Here is a 17,570-nt window from a genome sequence, read left to right on the forward strand (position 1 = left end):
AAAAAAAAAAAAAAAAAAAAAAAAGATTGCCACGAAACACCACCCCTCCACCCCTCGCCAAACACTCTACTCCCATGGCCACTTCCTGCAGCAGCTCGGAAGTCCTCTTTCCTGAGGGTCCTCAGTTGTGCTGTCCTGACTGCCTCGATGTCCTGAGTCGGGGCCAAATGTTGACCTTTCCTGGTGATTCTGACTGGGGAGGAGCCAGAAGTCCCACGGTGCCAGATCCAGTGAATAAAGGTGGATGAGGACACAGAGTCGTGTTTTTAAACTGCCTTTCTGTTGGAGACACTTGGCAGTAGCATTCACTGGATTTTTTTTTAATCACATCTGACACTCAGGAAAGAGGACTCTAGAGCTGCTACAGAAAGTGGTAAGAACCATGGGATGTGTTCAAAGTGATAGGGAGGATTTTGAGGGAGATTAACGGCAATGTACCCTTTACTGTAATTATTTCATGTTTTAAATGTAAACATTCACTGCGTATGTGATCACCACATAAAGTGCCCTTCGTCTCTGGCTCCAAGGATGCCAGGTCCTTGACAGCTCCATGACGCCAGGGCTGCCGACTCGCTGACTCCCAGTAGGGGCACCGGTCACACGGACCTGTGTTGTGTGTGTCCAGATGGGCAAGGGGCCTTCTGAGGCCTCCCTGCTGTCCTCTCAGCCTGCTGGGAAAGACCTGCACCCCTGCCCATTCCTGGGAGAGGAGCCAAGGCTGAGGGACCCCTCCAGTGGCCCGCACACCTCTGCTGTCAGCCAGCTTTCAACCATTTCTCCCACCTGGTGCAGGCCGAGTTCTGAGTGCCCAGGGTGGGCACAGTGTGAGCAGCTGTCAGGCGGTCTGGGTAGCAGTGGCTACTCTGGAGGACTGGGAATCCTGACCCTGCTGTCCCAGGCTGGAGGCCGTTACAAGGAAGCTGGGGCGATCTGGTGTCTATGGGAGGAAGGCCAGGTAGACCAGCTGGCCTTTGGGGCCTTCTGCACTGAGTCACAAGATGACAGTGGTGGGGCATCATGGCCTGAGCCCGTCTACACCTGCAGTGGGGCCCTGGGGCTCAGGCAGCAGGTGCCCTCCCAGCCTAGCCTGTAGTTGGCTCCTGCCTGGGAGAGGAGACTTTGGTGCATTTGAGACTTGGTCATTTCATACTGGGGCAGCCCGGGCAGACTGACCCTGTGGCAGCAGACCCTACAATGTCTTTCTGGGTAAACTGAGGCCCAGGAGGGGTGCCCTCAGCCCTGGATGCACTGTGTGCACTGGCCCCGGCTTCCTCTGCACTAGGCTGGGACCCATGGCTGTGTCCAAGCCTCTGGAGAGGGAAGGGCCGCAGCGAGGGCATCCCCAAGGCGTTCCCAGAGCATCTGCCTGGCCAAGGTCCCCAGGGCACTCTTAGCACAGCCGAGTGGCCTTCCCGGGGTGGGGGAGGTCAGGGAACTTGCCCCCAGGTCTCGGAATCCCAGGAGAGCAGACACTCTGGCCCCGGATGCTGGACCCGGGCCCTACGTGGTGTGTGCAAGGAGCGCGGCCGCTCTGCCCACCTGTGTGGCCTGGATGTTCACGTTTCCCTCCCGCAAGAGCCTCCAGACCACAGCCATGTCCTCGTCGGTCTCAGCGGAAGCCAGGGGTGTGATCATCACGGCACTGTAGCCGGCTTTGTTCTGGTGGTCCACAGCACAGACGCCTGCAGGAGAGCCAGACCGCTGTGGTCAGCGCACAGGGGCCCCATGGGGAGAGAGGGTGCGGGCAGCACAATTCTCTCCTGTTTACCTGTTTTCTTTCTTTTGCTTTTGTACTGTGGATGGAACTCAGGAACTTGTGCTAGAGAGGCAGGCGGTGGAACCACTGAGCTAAATCCCTGGCTTTTTTTTTAAGGACAGGGTCCCACTATATAGTTGAGACTGCCCTGGAACTCACTGTGTAGCCCATGCTGGCCTCAGACTTGCATCAGTCCTCCTGCCTCAGCCTCCCAAGTGCTGGGACTACAGGTGTGCGCCACCAGGCCCAGCCAACCTGGGTTTTCTTTACCAGTTTTCTGAGGATCCCCAGCAAGGGGGGATCCACAGCAGGTGCAGAGATGGCCAGAGGGGACGAAGACCATGGATTTCCTAAACCTGGATGCAAGACACCACTGCCACCATCCGGAGGAGGGCACTGAAGGTCAGAGAATCTGTAACCGTCCAGGTGAAGGCAACTTCAGCACCCATGCCACACACGGGCCGCATGTACTCTGAGCCGAGAACGGCTGTGTCTGTGGGTCCCTCCTAAGGGCCTCAAACCTGCTGCGCCCTGAACCAGGGCACAGACCTGCCCCAGCGGAAACATAGGACACCTCCCAGGAACAACCTTCCTGCTTGAAGAATGAGGGGAAGACACTGTAATTCTTATACTGAAATACTGGGGAACATTCTACATAGAATGAAAAAGGAGCCTATGTTTAAAGAAAGATGATGTAGTCAGTGGGAATTTAAAACAAAAAAAGGCACATGCCTATAATCCCAACACTCGGGAGGCTGAGGCAGGAGGATCGCCAAAAGTTCCAGGCCTGCCTGGGTTACATATCTCAAAACAAAGACAAAAACAAAAGCCTGTGCCTCATGGGCCTGGGCTCCACAGCCCCTCTCCACAGGAGAAGTCAGGGTCACACACAGGCTGGCATCTGCGCTCATGAAATTGCCCCCGGGATGCGGTGTGGGAGTCATTCAGTCATCCTAGTGCTGCTGCAGGTCACAGAAACCCATGGCACTGGTGACAGCCTCCTAGGGGAACTGCAGACCACCGGCAGGCGGCTGGGACCTTCTAGGAGCCGTGAAGCCTGCAGAGATGCAGGTGAGCCAGGCCGTACACAGACGGAGTGCGTGCCCAGCCCAGCCAGGGCGCTTCCGCCCCGACTCTCGTGTGTGCTTAGAGGTGGGCACCCAGAGTGCACGGCCCCTCCTGGTGCCTGAGGCAGGATGCATCCCTGGGGCTGAGCAGAGTGGGCTCCAGCTCCACCTGTAGTGGTGACAGCGGCCGCCGGCCCTCTGAGGCTGTCGCACGGAGAAGTGGGCGTGCTGTGGTCCTTGCACCCTCGGCACCTCTGCCTGTGGACCTTGGGCTACGTCAGCGTGGCAAGGGAAGCTCCCCAGCCACAAAGCTGCAAGTGCACTGTCCACGGCAGCGGGGCTCCCAGCTGCGGGCCGGCTAAGGGGAGGGCAAGGCGCTCCACACTGGGAAGCCTGGCCTTTGCGAAACGCACCTTGTGAGGACAGGAAAGGCGACCTTTCCCAGGGAGCAGGCACATCCCTGAGGTGTCACAGGCCAAGCAAAACAAGCACAAGGTCCTGAGTTTGACTTCCACCCCACCCCCACCCCAAGAAAAAGCAAGCTCTGCAGTCGCCAGCACCTCGACCCAGGTGACTTTCCTGGTTCTCCAAAGGGAGGGGCTCCTCAACCCAAGACAGCAGCAGTGCTCACGTCGCAGAAGGGAGATGATATGATATAAAACAGGGAGCCCAGTTCCTGGAATGCGGGAGGAACTCTGCACAGGGAAGAATCTCCTTGATGGAAAGACGTGTGGTATAAAAATGGCCCTCGGTGGCCCAGGACTGAGCTCAGTGGTGCGTGCTGCCCCCTGCCTCACAAGCACAAGGTCCCGAGTTTGATCCCCAGTACCAAAAAACAAAAGGCTCTTAGTGCAGTCCCAGCTAGTTGGGAGGCTGAGGCAGGGGGACCACCTGAACCCAGGCGCCTGGACAGCATGGTGAGACCTCGTCTCTTACGAAATAAGAGGACCGGCCTGGAGGGGGCCGAGGCAGACCTGTGTCCAGCAGCAGCTTCACGATGGCGAAGTTGGAGTAGGACATGCTGTAGTGCAGCGCTGTGTTCCCGCTGCGGTCTGCCAGGTTGACCAGCAGCTTCAGGAGGTGCTGGGAGAGGGTCTGCACCTCGAGGAGGTAGGCGGCCACCACGGCAGGGCTGGACGACTTCCGGCTGGACACATGGAACCACTCTTGGCTGATGGTGTTCAAGCTCTGCCTCTGAAACCCAAAGAGCCCAGTTCCAGGTGCCTGCTGGGTCCCCAGGACAGGCCAGGCAGGTGCTTCTGTCCCACCTCAGCCCCTGCACTCCACGTGACAGCTGCATGGCTGCAGTGACTCACTGGCTGGGGACCATGGGGCCACGTGGCACCCAGGGCCCAGGCACTCACTGGGCACCGCCTGACGCACTGTGGGTTTCAGGCCCTGGTGTGCCCAGACTCAGCCATATAGCCGGTCTCCCACGCCCTGCCTCAGAGGGCAGAGCTGGACTCGGGGACACCAGTGCTGACCGCCAAGCTGGAAACGCCCCACCTCCAGCCAGAAGTCAAGGCCTGTGGGTGCCCTTTCCTGACTTTCAGCTCTGCTCTGCCCTTCGGGGCACAGAGGTTAAGGACCCACGGCGGGGCCTCCTCCTGGAGTGGTGCACCGCCACAGACAGGGCCCAAGGGCCACGGTGCCACGCAGGGTTGGAGCTTGGGCTATGTTATTCCAGCTGATGTCACACTAGGGGCTGGAGTGGGGTCACCCAGCCAGCACAAGCCCTGGCCCAGCATGTGACCGGAAGTCCTATACCTTCTGAATCCTCCCGTCCCTGTAAATGAGGTTGGCTCCCTCATCCCCACAGCTTCGGAGTATGGGGCCCTGTCACCCCACTTTTGCAGGCAGGGAAGAGGAGGCAGAGATGGGGTAGCGCCCTGTGTTGGGTCCTGACATGGTGGGGCCAGGCGTGGGCCCCGCTCGCATTTCCAGGCAGGAACACGTCCACGGATTGGAGTCCGTCCTCCAGCCGGAGTATCATTCTGCCCGCAGAGCACCACCGCTCCCCACAGACTCTACCCACTATTGCCACAGAGCTGGCACTGGAGAACACGGGGTGGATTTGAAATAAGGAGCTAAGGCCAACATTAGTTCTGTGCTCTGTTTAGGAATGAGCAGTCACGGGGTATCCGCCTGGCTCACTGGTTCTATAACAGCAGGGACAAGTCGCCAGTCAGCTAAGAGCGAAGGGCCGGGCAGGCGCCAACCCCTGCTGCCTGGGGACTGTGCTCAGGGCTCTTCCCAAGTGAGGGTGTCTCAGCGCCTCTGGCTGTGCCACCTTGGGTGCCCAGCCTGATCCTCAGTGTTCCCGGCTCCGTGGGCCACAGAGGCAGACAGGAGCAGAGTATCCCTCGGTTTGGGTCTCTGGGCTGAGGGGGCATTTTGAGGCCAGCGGTGAGGACGTGGAATAATGTCAGGGCTTGCTATTGAGGGGCCACGGACTCAGCCCAGCTCCTGGGGGTCCTGGAGTGGAATCCACTCCCCACCGTGGCCGTCTCAGCCATGGCTTGGGGCCGGGCCATGGCAGAGTTGGAGACAGACAGACCCTCCAGCTGTGTGGCCGGAACTCAGGGACCCGGCCCACCTCCTCAGCCTGCCCATTACCCAGTGCGCTGCCCCCCAGCAGTGTACGTGGCAATGAGAAAGGACAGTACCCAGAGCGGGTCGGTGGCCCCGGCTTCCAGTGGGTGCTGGCTCAGCACTTGGCAGGCACAAAGGAATTCCTCGGAGGGCTGGCACCTAGAGAACAGCACGAACACATTCCGGTCACCACTCGAGGGGACTTGTCTCCCTCGCTGCCTGGCAGACACTGTGGAGGGAGGAGGAAAGGGGGGACGTTTGCCCTCACCCCGTTCTTCCCCACGGGCCTCACCCCTCCGGCTCAGCCTTGGTGTGGGGAGCTCCCTCCCCAAGGCCACCTTCCCAGCCGGTGCTGTGGGGGGGCTCAGGGTGGCCCTGCCCAGCGTGGGCGTCCCTGTCCTGCACACGCTCTGGGTCATCACACTCCTCCCCAGCCTCGCGGTCAGACAGGTCCTCGGGGGAGCTGTCCTCACCGCTGGTCTCCTCGCTGGAAGTGGTCTCGTAGCTACAGAAGGGGACAAGGCTGGTTTGACCTTCCACCCACCCATGTCAGCGCCACTGCACACCGTGGGTCTCTACAAGCACCCACCTGCTCATGCACCCCCGTGTCTACCCCGCAGGACAAGGGGGTACCCAGGAACCCAGGTGAGCCACAGTGGTCAGAGATCCGGCTCTCACGGGAAAGCGTGTAGGCTGGGCTCACACATAATCTCAGCCCAACCGCAGCCCGCTTGCTTCTGGAATCCCCTTTGAGTCCCCGGAAAAGTCTTCCCATCCTTGTGCAAGCCCCCCCCTCCCGCATCTGCCCCAGACAGCAGTGGGGAAACTCGGGGCTCCATGCAACTCCCCAGCGTGGCACCAGCCATGCCTGGGGAGGCGGAAGTGAGGGCTGGGCCACCTGACGCAGGCCCCTATCTGCAGGACCTCCTGAGGGTCATGGGGGACTCGGAGGCCCTGGTGGAGGATGCCATTTGGGGGACACAGGCACCAATGGCCATGATTTTTCCGAGCCCCGAAAGCCCTCTCCAAACAGCGGCTCCTCCCAAGGCCCTGTGCCGGGTCTGCAAGTCCAGCCTCTCGCTGCTGCACCCATGTTCGGACTGCTTAGCCCCACGTCTCCCCTCCCGTGCTTGGGACACCTGCCACCTGTGTGACTGACAGGACATTTCCTGGAGAGCTCAGCTTACAGAGGCTTCCAGGAAGACCTGGAAGTCCGCGAGCTCCCTCAGTGGAAATCACAGCACTGCTGTGGCGGGGCAGAGTTCTAGTGCTATCCCAAAGCCCCCGGGAGAGCAGGAAACAAACACGTAAGCAAATGTTTCACGTGGCCAGCAAGGTGGACAGCAGAAAAGGGCCGCGCAGAGCTTCAGAACCACATGGTGTCGCCCTTGCCCACTGTGCCCTGCACCCCCAGCTAGTCCCAGGGAGGTGCTGGGCTGGGTCAGTATGTGCTGGAGCTCACCACAGCACCAGTGCGGCACACTCTGCACTCCCAGCCTCAGAGGCCAACGCCAGGCCTTGCCACGCCTGAGCCACACAGCAGCAGCTGGGTGGGCTGGGGGCACAGCAGGTGGGCCATGACCATATCCTCCGGAGGGGGCACAGAGGGGTCACGGGTGCATTTACAGTGCGAACAAAGTGACCTGCATCTGGCTCTGACCTGAGGCGGCCTCTCTCCCAGCTTTTCACTGGCCACTGGCACAGAAGGGGGACCAGCCCCCGTGGCCCCACTACGCCATTTCTTAGGGCCCCGGCAGAACCTCCCACAGTGGCCCAGCTCTGTCTGCTCCAGCATCTTCCCTCAGGGTGGGACCAGGCCCACCCAGCCTCCGGTCACCAGGAACCACCCCACGTTCCCTCTCCGCCACTTCCTGACTGACCCAGGGTTAAGTTTGGCACCAGGATCCGACTCTCTGCCCCTGCCCCCCGCTGGCAATCACTGGCATCTAACAAAGGCTGGACGACAGATTTAGAACGCAGTCAGGTGCCGCCCAGCACTGTATCCGCCGGCGGCCTCAGGCTCTGCCCAAGGTCTGTGTCCCCAAGGAGTGGAATCATGAAGAAGGTGTCCCTGTGGGTAAGCCACCTGCGACTGCATTCTAAATGCAGCAGCCACCACCCGGGCCACAGAGGCTTGGCTGACGGCTCCACCAGCAGTCAGGTGGTTTTCTTCATCCCAAAGCCTGGGATTGGTTAGCAGCAAGTTAAAGAAAGCCACAGTTCCGTGAATAAATGCGAAGTTCAGCACAGCACCACAGCTTGCGCTAGCTCACGGCTGTGGTTCAGGTACAGCCTTCTCTTCCCTAAGGGCCTGTGTACCCCAGCCCCCAGGTGCCCAGAGTCCTGGCCCTGGAGGACACGGAAGCCAAGACGCTCCCGTGGACCGGCACGGCGAACACTGGGCCAAACACGAGCACCCAGGGGTGGAGCCCCCAGGGGCACAGAGATGGGTTCCTGGGCTGCCCAGGCAGTAGGGGTGCCGGGGACCACGCAGGGGAGGATGGAGAAGACGTACGGCGTCACAGGTGATGCTTACCCACCGTTAACCCCAACAAACTGAAGGTTCTTTTTGGTCCCATTACCTCCTGCTCGGAAGCCATAGTCTTTCTTTTTCATTATGGACTTAAGGCTGGTCGGCGGGGAGATCTCTAGGCAGACACAACATCATGGGTTAGCAAGACTGGGGCAGTGAGCCAGGGCACCGCTTTGGGGGACACAGGCGGCAGACATGTGAAGAGGCACGCGGACGGCCCAGACAGTGACCACCACGCATCAGGGCTGTGGGGAGCCCTGGCTTTTGGTCAGATGCCACTTTCCACGTGTGGCTCACACGTGGCTCTGGGAGCCCTGAGACCTGAGGTGTGGGTGCTGCAAAGGCTGCATGTGGCTGTCCCCCTAGTCTCCCACAGTCACAGCTGGGGCTTTTGGAGGTGGCTAGATCAGTGTGTGCTACTGGGGTCACAGATGTGATGACGGGATGGATTCACGGTTTGATTCTGGGTGAGGGTGTGATGAATATAAGGTAAAATGAAGGGACAGAAGGAGCTGCTGTGGTCACTGCTTGTCACTTGCTTCCTCCTGCCTGCTGTAAGCTGTTTCTCCTCTTGGAGCCAGCCAACCGTGAACTGAATCCTCTACAAACTTTGTACCAAATAGACCTCTGCTCCTTTAACTTGGTGTCAGGTGTTCTGTCTCGGCAGTGAGAAAGCCGCTAAGACAGCTGCCATGGTCGTCTGTCCTACAGCTGAGAAATCTGGGGCCCAGACTGGCTCAGCAGGAGCAGAACTCAGGCCTCGAGGGACTCGGTGCAGCACCTTTTGCTGCCCAGGGGACACCCATGAAGAGGGGTAGTGAGGACTCTGGGCTTATGGTGGCATAAGCACAGGACATGGATCTTCCTGTGCTGCACTGTGCAAGGGAGGCCGGCAGGAGCACAGCCAGGGCAGGGCGCAGACTCCAGGCCGCATGGCTGTTGGCCTATCAGGAGATGGGGGGTCTCTCTCTCTCTCCCTTCCCTGCTCTCTCTCCACCTCCCCTTCCAGTTGTTCCTCTAAACCCAGGCCACAGAAAGCCCTTGATGTGGGAAAGCCAGAATGGAAATCAGGAATCCAGGGCCGGAGGAGAAAAGGAGCTGAGAGGGCAGTAGGCAGGGCCTCCTCCTCCTCCTCCTGGTCCTCGGACCTGCTTTGCCTGGTGCACATGGGACACACCCTGGACCTGCCCAGTGCCCGGGCTGCAGCCATCTGACTACTGGCCTCATCCTGGTGGCGTGTGTCACCTGGGCAGCTGTGCCCTGCAGCTGGACAGGGCAGCAACCCTCGAGCCAGGATGGAGGGGAGGCAGCAGCCCCCAGTCACCTGGCTGGGTTTCCCAGCTCCCCGAGCTCTCCTGCACGCACACAGGGAGCCCTCCGAGGTCTGGTGGGGGACTCACCGGGGGCTGGTGGGGAGGGGCCCGGGCGACCTTCCGGCTCCTGCTGGGGGCCCTGGGCTGCGCAGGCCGACAGCAGCAGGCTGAGCGAGCTGAGCAGCTGGCCGCGGATGCTACTGAGCCTGGATGCTGGCTGCCGCAGGGCGCTGGCCAGCTCGGGGTAGCCGTGCTCCAGGCAGCTCCACTGCTCCTGCAGCAGCTCCTGGATCTTCCTCACATACTGCCCCAACGCAGCATCGGACGGGGACCGGGGCGGCCCACCTGGGTGCTTGGGGCTGGCCTCCTCCCCAGCCACCAGTGCAGCCTCCCGATCGCTGCCGGAGGTGCCCTCCGCAGCCAGCCCTGCGTCCCACTCCTGCCCTGAGCCAGCCGACTCCTCGATCCTGAGCTCCATGGAGAGGCAGCCGTGCACAGGCGAGACGGGGCTGGTCCCGGGTCCCTGAGGCAGGGACAGCTGGGCTGGGCGCTGCTCCCCCGGCGGGGCACTGTCGGTCACCCGGAGAAGGCTCCCCTCCTCCCCCAGGGCTCCCCGACCGCCAGAGTCTGCGGGGCTCAGGGAGGCGTCGCCGACACCCCTGTGGCAGGTCTCCACACACAGAGGCCCTGTGCTCACCGCGGCGTGTGTGTGGCCCTGGGCATCCTGGCTGAGTTTCCCCTCCAGCTGGGCCACTGTGCCCTCCAGCTCTCGGACCCTCTGCTCCCTGGCTTCCAGGGCAGCCCTGGCTGCGGCCAGCTCCTCGGTGCAGCTGGCCAGCTCACCCTGCAGGACTGAGAGCTGCTGTCCCAGGCTTCTGTCCGGGCCCAGGGCCTCCGCGGTGACCTGCACACCAGTGCTCCGCACAGCTATCTCTGGAGGAGGTGGGAGGGGGAGCTCACTGATGCTCAGCTCCATTTCAACAAGGGCGAGATCACTCTCGGGGGCCGGCGACGGCAGAGGTGCGGGGCTCGGGGTGGAGGAGCCTGGCGTGGACAGCCCCTGTGTGCCCCGGGTCTGGGCCTTACCCCCCATGTCCTCCAGGATGGCAGGAGCACTCTGGAAGGAGGGAGAGGAGCCTGGGGGAGGCGGGTGATCTGGAGCCTGCACCTCTCCAGCTGGATGCTCGGCCTTCTCAGGGGCCCCCAGCACCCGGCCCCCCAGCTCCTCAGCCGTGTGGTCAGCTGATGCTTCTGGGCTGGTGCTGGAAGAACCTGCAGGCCCCTCTGCAGGCCTGAAGCTGCTGTCCCAGGTGCCACCTATGTCCTGGAGTGGAGGAGGTGCTGGGGGTGCAGGAAATCTCTCCACAGCCCTGCTGCTTGGCAGGGTGGCCGGCACGCTGGATGCCCGCAGGAGCTGGGGCCGGGCACTGACAAGGCCGGGTGCTTCATCCTCCCTCCTCCCAGCGGCGTCGACCAGCAGGGCCTTCCTGGGGTGGCTCAGCTCGCTGCCCCCGGCCGAGGCCTGGGGGTACGGGGTGGCTCAGCTCGCTGCCCCCGGCCGAGGCCTGGGGGTTGCGGCCCTGAGGGGCTAGGGGCTGGGTCTGCACCTTTGGCCCCAGGGATACCTTCCCGGGCACCATGGGGGACCAGTGTTGCTGCACTAGGGCAGCCTGGGGGCGCACGCCGCCGTGGGGGAGGCTGAAGTTCCAGGGCAAAGTGCTGAACTGGGCCTGCTTGGCCCTCCTGTGGATCGGCACCCTCCTGATGGTGTTGCCCTTCTCAATGTCGTCCACATACTTGAGGAAGTCGAGGTCCAAGTGGAAGCCATAAGGCGTCTCCACCGAGTACGGGTGGCCCTTCGGGGAGTCCTTCTCCTCACCCCCGTGCACAGGCTGGTCCTGGGCTGGGAGACACACAAGGAAAACACACGGTGAAAACACAGACACAGGCGGTTAAATACCGCACAGCCTCTTCTACGTGAGAAACCCCAAGTATGAATAATTTATAGAGCAGAACACAGGAGGGCACAGGAAACAGGGAGGCGGGGCCCTGGAGAGGAGGGAGGTGGAGGTGGAGAGAGAGAGGGCAGGGAGAGGAAGTGATCCAGACGCCACGCTCCTCAGGGGAGTGGAATCATAACATGCTAATCAAACCTGTGCTAATAAAACATTTTTCAAAAAGGAGAAGCAGAGAGTGAACAGGAACTCAGGCTGAAGCCAGCCAAGTAGCAGAAGTCCTGAGACTGAGGTTCCGGCTGAACTGGGGCAAGGCCCCAGCCCCTGGCTGGCCGCAGGCACCCTGCCAAGTCAGCGCCATCAAGGCGCAGGGGCTCAGCCTCCGTGTCTCGGCACTGCGGGGGAGCCTGCCCAATGACACTGAACACACTTGTCTCCCGCTGTTTTGCAGAGTTTGAGCCACATAACTGCTGGGCCACAGTGGTCCAGGACTCACAAGTCAGGTTCTACTCGGCCACAGCTGTGGCTCTGGACGGTCTTGAAGGATGAGACGCACAGCTTTCTCAGCATTGCCCAAGTGGCTGCAGGTAAACCCTATTGACGTGGGAGGCTCTGTGAGCATCACCTTCGTCCTTCAGGCTTCCTCCCACGCATACCAGAGACCAGCAGAGGCCGTGCAGAGTCAACAAGTTTCCCGCCCTGAAACCGCCCTGTGCTGGGCAAACAGAAACTGCACCTCCAGAAGTTCAACAAGGAGAAGGCAGGAGACGGTGTCAGATGTCAGGGACAAAGCAGCGTGCTCCAAGGTGAGGACCCAGGCTCTCCAGGACAGCACGACCACGGGACGCGGGGCAGAAACCTTCCGCCTGGGCCCGGCTGTCACCTGCTGACCCCACAGGACACTCAGAACCCGCAGGGACTCGGCTCCCAGCGCCTCTTCCCGGGTGACATCTTGGGTCTGCTGTGTCCCCTGTTGGATGTCCCCATTGCCACTGCGACCTTCTGCTAAACACGCTCAGAAAGCTGAGCTGAGAGAGCTTAGGAACAGATTCTGGAGCTGGCCAGCGTCCCCCGGGAAATTCCCGGCTTCCGCGTCTCCTCTCTGAATGTGGGAACAGTAACAGGCAACGTTATTATGAGGGTTCGTGAAGTGATAACAGACACGAGGTCCCTAGAGCTGCACCTGGCAGTGCAATAGTCACCATTCGACACACCTCACTGTTACACTCACTGTCTCTGCAGAAGCCGGAACACAGGACTGAGCCCTGTCCCGGAAACGGACTCAGGCTGCTGACCACGTGCGGGGCTTTGTGGCCCATCAGTCACTCACTCTGGGTGCCAAATCACAAAGTCGCTGTAGCTCAGTGCTCCACCTCAGTCCTCATTGAGCCATGGTATCCGGTGCACTTGGAGATCCCAGGGACCCAGAGACCAGGAAGGTGCGGTTTCTGATCCAGCAGCCACATGTGGTGTGACCACGGAGGTGACGAACACCTGCTCACGTGCCTTCTGTCCCGACCTGCTTTCCAGCTTCTCTGGAAGTGTTTTCTTGGACCAGGGCTAAGCTTGCCTCGGCAGGGAGTGACAACATCACAGGAGCGACACAGGACAGGCGTCAATGAGCAGAGTCTGCCAGGACAGTGCCGGCGTTTGTCCCCAAACAGCGTGAACGCCGCATGTCAGGGCTCCCGAGAGCAGGCGCAGCGCCAGGGCTGAAGGAGCAGAGAAGACACAACAGGAAGAGGCAGCAGCCGGGTCTCAGGCAGCCCTGTGTTCGGCCAGCCGGGGCTGTGCTCACGGAGCATGGAAGGGGCAGGGCGGCCAGCGGGCTGTGGAAAGGAGCACCCCAGCCCACAGGGGTCGGAAGGGAACCAGGGTGCCAGCGGGCCAGGTTAAAGAAGGCCATGACGTCCAGCCTGCCCTGCACTCTGGGCTGCTCCAGACTGGGGACGACAGGCGCCCAACTGTGCCGCCCCCTGCTGCCGGTGGCCCCTGCCCTCCTGGCTCCCTGTGCTCAGGGACTGTGGGTCTCCCCAGCGCGGACACGCAGATTGCCGGGTCCGTCCACAGCTGGTGCTAATTCCATCCCCTGCACAGGGGGATGGGGCAGCACCCCTGGGAGTTACACATGGCCCCATGGGCTTTGAGCCAGCATGGCAGAGTCCTGGTTTTTGGTGTGGGAAGAGACCCCACCCATGCCCCAAGCCCCCCGCCCCCGAGCTCCCCTTACCACCGCTCTCCTCCCCTTCCCGGAGCACAGTCATGGTCCATGGTGGAGGACGGGGCTCCCTCCCCGCGGGTCCCCAGGCTCCCCTCCCTGCACCCTGGGCCCGGTCCCCGAGCCACCTGCAGCACCAGACACAGCAGAGCCGAGCCGGCACAGGTCCACATCCCTGCCCTCCTGCCATGCAGAAGCCCACGTCCGCGGCTGCCCAGAGCGGGGCCTTCCCTCCCGTGAGGACAGGTCAGGCAGCCTTTGGGGTGGGGCATGACCAGTCTGGCCCCAGGTGCACGCACGCACACGCAGAGGGCACTGATACACACACGCTCTCACACACCCGCGCTGGCACCGGGCCCCTGGCTGCCGGCTATCTCACCCCTCCCGTCTGCCCTGCAAGGGCACAGGACACCTAGCCCCACCTACACAGGGCCACCACAGCTCAGGACCTGAGCGCCCAGCCAGGCGGGATCCATCACAAAACCTCCCAGCTCCAAACGAGGTTCTGTTCAGAGCAAGAGACACACAGCCTTGCTGTCGGGGTTTGAGCCCTGTGACCCCTACCTGTGCCTCAGTCTCCCTCTGTAGATGGAGATAATAACTCCCCACCGCTGGCTGTTTGGCTGCTGGGCACTGAGTCTCAGAGGACCCCAGGCAGGGCGGGGCTGGTTCCGAGGCACTTCACGCTGGACCCTGGCACTGGACCCTCTCTCCCCGGGAGGACACAGCCTCAGGGGGAAGTGGGTCCGGGGCCAGCTGGAGACAGAGACTGAGCCAGGGGACAAGCGAGCGAGAGGCGGGCTCAGCACTGCCCACTGCCTGGCGGTCCTGCTGGGACCTCAGAGGGGACAGCACTGAGGATGGAGGCACGAGGGTGGGCCGGCACCTGCCGAGGGCGGCGTGTGGCTGGCAGATGAGTCGTCAGACACTAAAGCAAGACAGGCCGGTTTGAGGTCTGCACCCCAGCTACAGTGGACGAGGGCCAGTGCAACGGGTGACCGTGTCCAGCTCTGGGCTGGCACTGCTGCAGCAGGGGAAAAGGGCAGGGCTGTGCCAACCACCGGTGCCTTCGGCCTGAGTGGGACAGGGCCATGGGACTCAGGCTCCCACGATCCTTAGTCAGGAGGCCTGGGGTCAGCCCTGTGACCTTCAGCAGGGTCCCCAGAGGGATGCGGGCACCTGCTAGGTACTTAGTACTCCACAACTTCCTAATGGATCCCAGGGGTCCCTCACCCACAGCAGGGATGGTGCTGATGCTCCACCGGGGGTGCTGGACACAGGCTGCACCATGGCCACGGGGTCCCCTCCGCCCTGTCCTCCCATGGGGCTGCCATCTAAGCCAGCTCTGTGCTCCCTTCCGCCACTGTGGGGGGTGTGCCCAGCTGGCCCCCAGTGAGGTGGGACACAGGGCCAAGCCACCACTCCTGGCCTAGGGGACACGAGTGAGGCCACTGGAACCTCGCATCCCCACCCAGAAGACCAAGCAATGCCCAGGCCCAGGCAGCGAACACAGAGCCTCAGAGGCAGCCCTGACTTCAGGTGCCAGATGTCTGGGGTCCTGCTGTGGCCCTGTCACCACTCGTGCCTGTCTGGGGCCCCAGTGCAGGGCCCCAAGGACCCCATTTCCACTCTGGGACATTGGCCCCAGCATCGCCTGTCTGGGGACTGCGTCCTGGCTCCCTCCACACTGGCGCAGAAACGCTGCCTACCCTCCGTCTTCTCCATCTCAGGGACGTGAGCTCTCGTCTCTCAGACACTTAAACGCTGCGTCTGCAGGGTTCCTGGAGAATCTGAAAAAGAGAAGAAAGAAGCGGGATCCCCTTTAGAGATTTTTTTTCTTGTTTGCTTTTTGCGACAAGATTTCACTATGTAATTCAGGCTATCCCCTCATTACCAGGGATCCTCCTGCCTCAGCCTCTTGAGTGCTGAATCACAGGTGTGCAGCACCACACCTGGCCCGTTAGAGTCAATGTAGTTCAAGCAGAGGAAGCAAGCACAGCACCCAGGAAAGTCAACCCATCCCTGCTCTCAGCCCTCCAAGAACGGGAAGAAGCTGGCACCGTCCTGGACTCCGGCACTGGGCGACTTCACGGGTCACTGGCAACAGCTGGCACTGAAGGGAGCGGTGGCCAGGGAGCAGCCCAGGCTGAGAAGCAGCTTTGTCCAGGTCTCAGCAAACCCCTGACAGAGCCGGACCTCCCAACCACACAGCGCCCTTCCAAGACGTCAGGAGCTGACCACCCCCAGCCCCAGGAAGGGTTAAATATGTAGCAGACACTCAGTCATGGGCCTGGTGGGGCAGCACCAACAGTGCTGAAGCCTGCCTTCTCCCTCGCTTCATCTTCAGGAAACAGATCTGAGGTGCAAAGGAGGAAACTGAGGTGCAGAGGCTCTGAGCCCAAGCAGGTCCTGGCTGGCTGGGGCAGGAGGCCTGTGTCCCTCCAGGGCTCACGGGTCCCACAGGGCGCTATGGACCGTGGCCCTGGGGCTGCCCACGCAGACCCACCACGGCGGGCACTGCCAGGCAGCAGCGGCGTCCATGTGCAGCTGCTCGGCCACAGCAGCTGAGGTCAGAGGGCCACACCCTGCGCGCTGGCCGTGGGCCCCAGGTCTGCCCTGTGACTCCAGTACCTGCCCCCTGTTTATTCCTTTCTTTCACCATTGTTGACTTCGTTTCCAACCTCGAGTCCAAATAAAGAGAATTTCCCTTCCTTCGCCCTGAAACCGAGACCTGGTTCTGTATTTCTGTTCTCTTCAAACCCCTCTTTATTCTGCAATAATAAAAATGCTCTACCTCACCCCAGAACAGGCTGCATGCCAAAATAAACAGCACCTTGGGTTTCCTTGAGAAGAGAGCATGGCTCCATGCACAGCCTTGCTACCACGAGAATTCCTGGACAGTTTACCCTGGCAAAGTCAAAGGTCTTGCAAAGTAGCTCACCACCGGTCACCCGCCACCCCTGCACAGCGGGTGGCCTGCAAAGGCGACTCTCTTCCCGGAGGACAGAGAGGAACGCTCACACCATACCTGGTCGATCCTGCCAAGGTAGAAGAGCGAGCTGCCGGGCCAGCCAGGCAGGACGTCTCCTGTGCCAGGATGCGGGAGACGCTCTCAGAGGGCTGAGGCTCTGCCCCCAGGCCAGTCCCGCCCACCCCTGGCAGCTCCCTTCCCGATGACAGCGGCGAGACAACTCAGCTCGAAACTCGGCTCACTTTCCTGGAGGGTCCGCGCTGCCTGCATTGCACCAGCCGCATCTGAGGGCAGAGCAGCAGCACAGGGAGGCCGCGCTAGCTTCCCAGGGGTGGGGTGCGTCCTGCTGCACAGCCCGGCGGAAAGCGTCCCCGCCCACTGAGCCAGAGCAGACTGCAACCCAGCCAGCCGCGTCTGCTGCCCGGCTGCAAGAGGACTTGGTCAGGTGATCCGTGACCTTGCTAGAAAAGAATCACTGGCTTCCTCCGTGCTCAGAAACCAGGTGGGCAGGGTCAGAAAGGAGCCGCCTCTCCTTCACAGCATTGGTCCCCCTGGGTCCTTCGGGGAGGGCAAGCTGCTCCCATCCAAGGCTAGAAAGTTACTTCCCAGAGCCGCCCTCGGGACACAGCGACAGACACCCAAACAGCCACGGTGCTTCTTGCCACCTCCAGCCCTGCACCCGCCCTGTCCTGCAGCCCAGCCGCTGCTGCTTGAGGCTGAAGCCTTGGGGTGCAGGCCCCAGCTAGAAGCACGCTCCTCCCACCACCCCCGGGGTGTCAGGACTGCAGGGTGCCTCCGATGGTTCAGTGACGCAGATCTACAAGGCCGGCACAGGGCAGAGCCGGACAACAGCGATGACCCCAGAATTCCAGAGCCGGACTGGCGGCTCTGCTCACTGCTCTGTGGCAGGAAGAGAAAAGTGCATTAACTGCCGGCCTACTGTGCAGGGCTCTAACGTGGGCAGGAACCACAACCAGGGCTAGAGAAGCTGGAGGGAGAGGAGGAGGACCCGCTGAGGGCAGGAGGAGGACCCGCTGAGGGCAGGAGGAGGACCCGCGGAGGGCAGGAGGAGGACCCACTGAGGGCAGGAGGAGGACCCGCTGAGGGCAGGAGGAGGAGGACCCGCGGAGGGCAGGAGGAGGACCCGCTAGGAGGACCCGCTGAG

General features: G+C 61.7%; 1 protein-coding gene across 7 annotated transcripts in view; it reads right to left on the minus strand.

Annotated features, from left to right (window-relative positions):
- Kank4 (KN motif and ankyrin repeat domains 4) overlaps positions 1-17,570 on the minus strand; it is a 29,698-nt gene that overhangs the window by 1,882 nt on the left and 10,246 nt on the right. For 2 of the 7 annotated variants that reach the window (XM_033758204.1, XM_033758205.1), the window contains 8 exons: positions 15,144-15,224; positions 10,827-11,164; positions 9,349-10,783; positions 7,952-8,063; positions 5,708-5,920; positions 5,490-5,574; positions 3,798-4,017; positions 1,540-1,682 (listed from right to left, as the gene is read on the minus strand). In XM_033758204.1, the coding sequence (XP_033614095.1) occupies positions 1,540-1,682; positions 3,798-4,017; positions 5,490-5,574; positions 5,708-5,920; positions 7,952-8,063; positions 9,349-10,783; positions 10,827-11,164; positions 15,144-15,159 (2,562 nt within the window). In that variant the 5' untranslated portion in view covers positions 15,160-15,224. Of the gene's footprint in view, positions 1-361; positions 938-1,539; positions 1,683-3,797; positions 4,018-5,489; positions 5,575-5,707; positions 5,921-7,951; positions 8,064-9,348; positions 10,784-10,826; positions 11,165-15,143; positions 15,225-16,462; positions 17,324-17,570 lie in introns of those variants that run through there. The other 5 variants (XM_010605034.3, XM_010605035.3, XM_010605032.3 and 2 more) reach the window with 5 other exon arrangements.

Source organism: Fukomys damarensis, unplaced genomic scaffold (genome assembly GCF_012274545.1).
Source record: "Fukomys damarensis isolate Sample0158 unplaced genomic scaffold, DMR_v1.0_HiC HiC_scaffold_33, whole genome shotgun sequence".
Classification (NCBI taxonomy): Eukaryota; Metazoa; Chordata; class Mammalia; order Rodentia; family Bathyergidae; genus Fukomys; species Fukomys damarensis.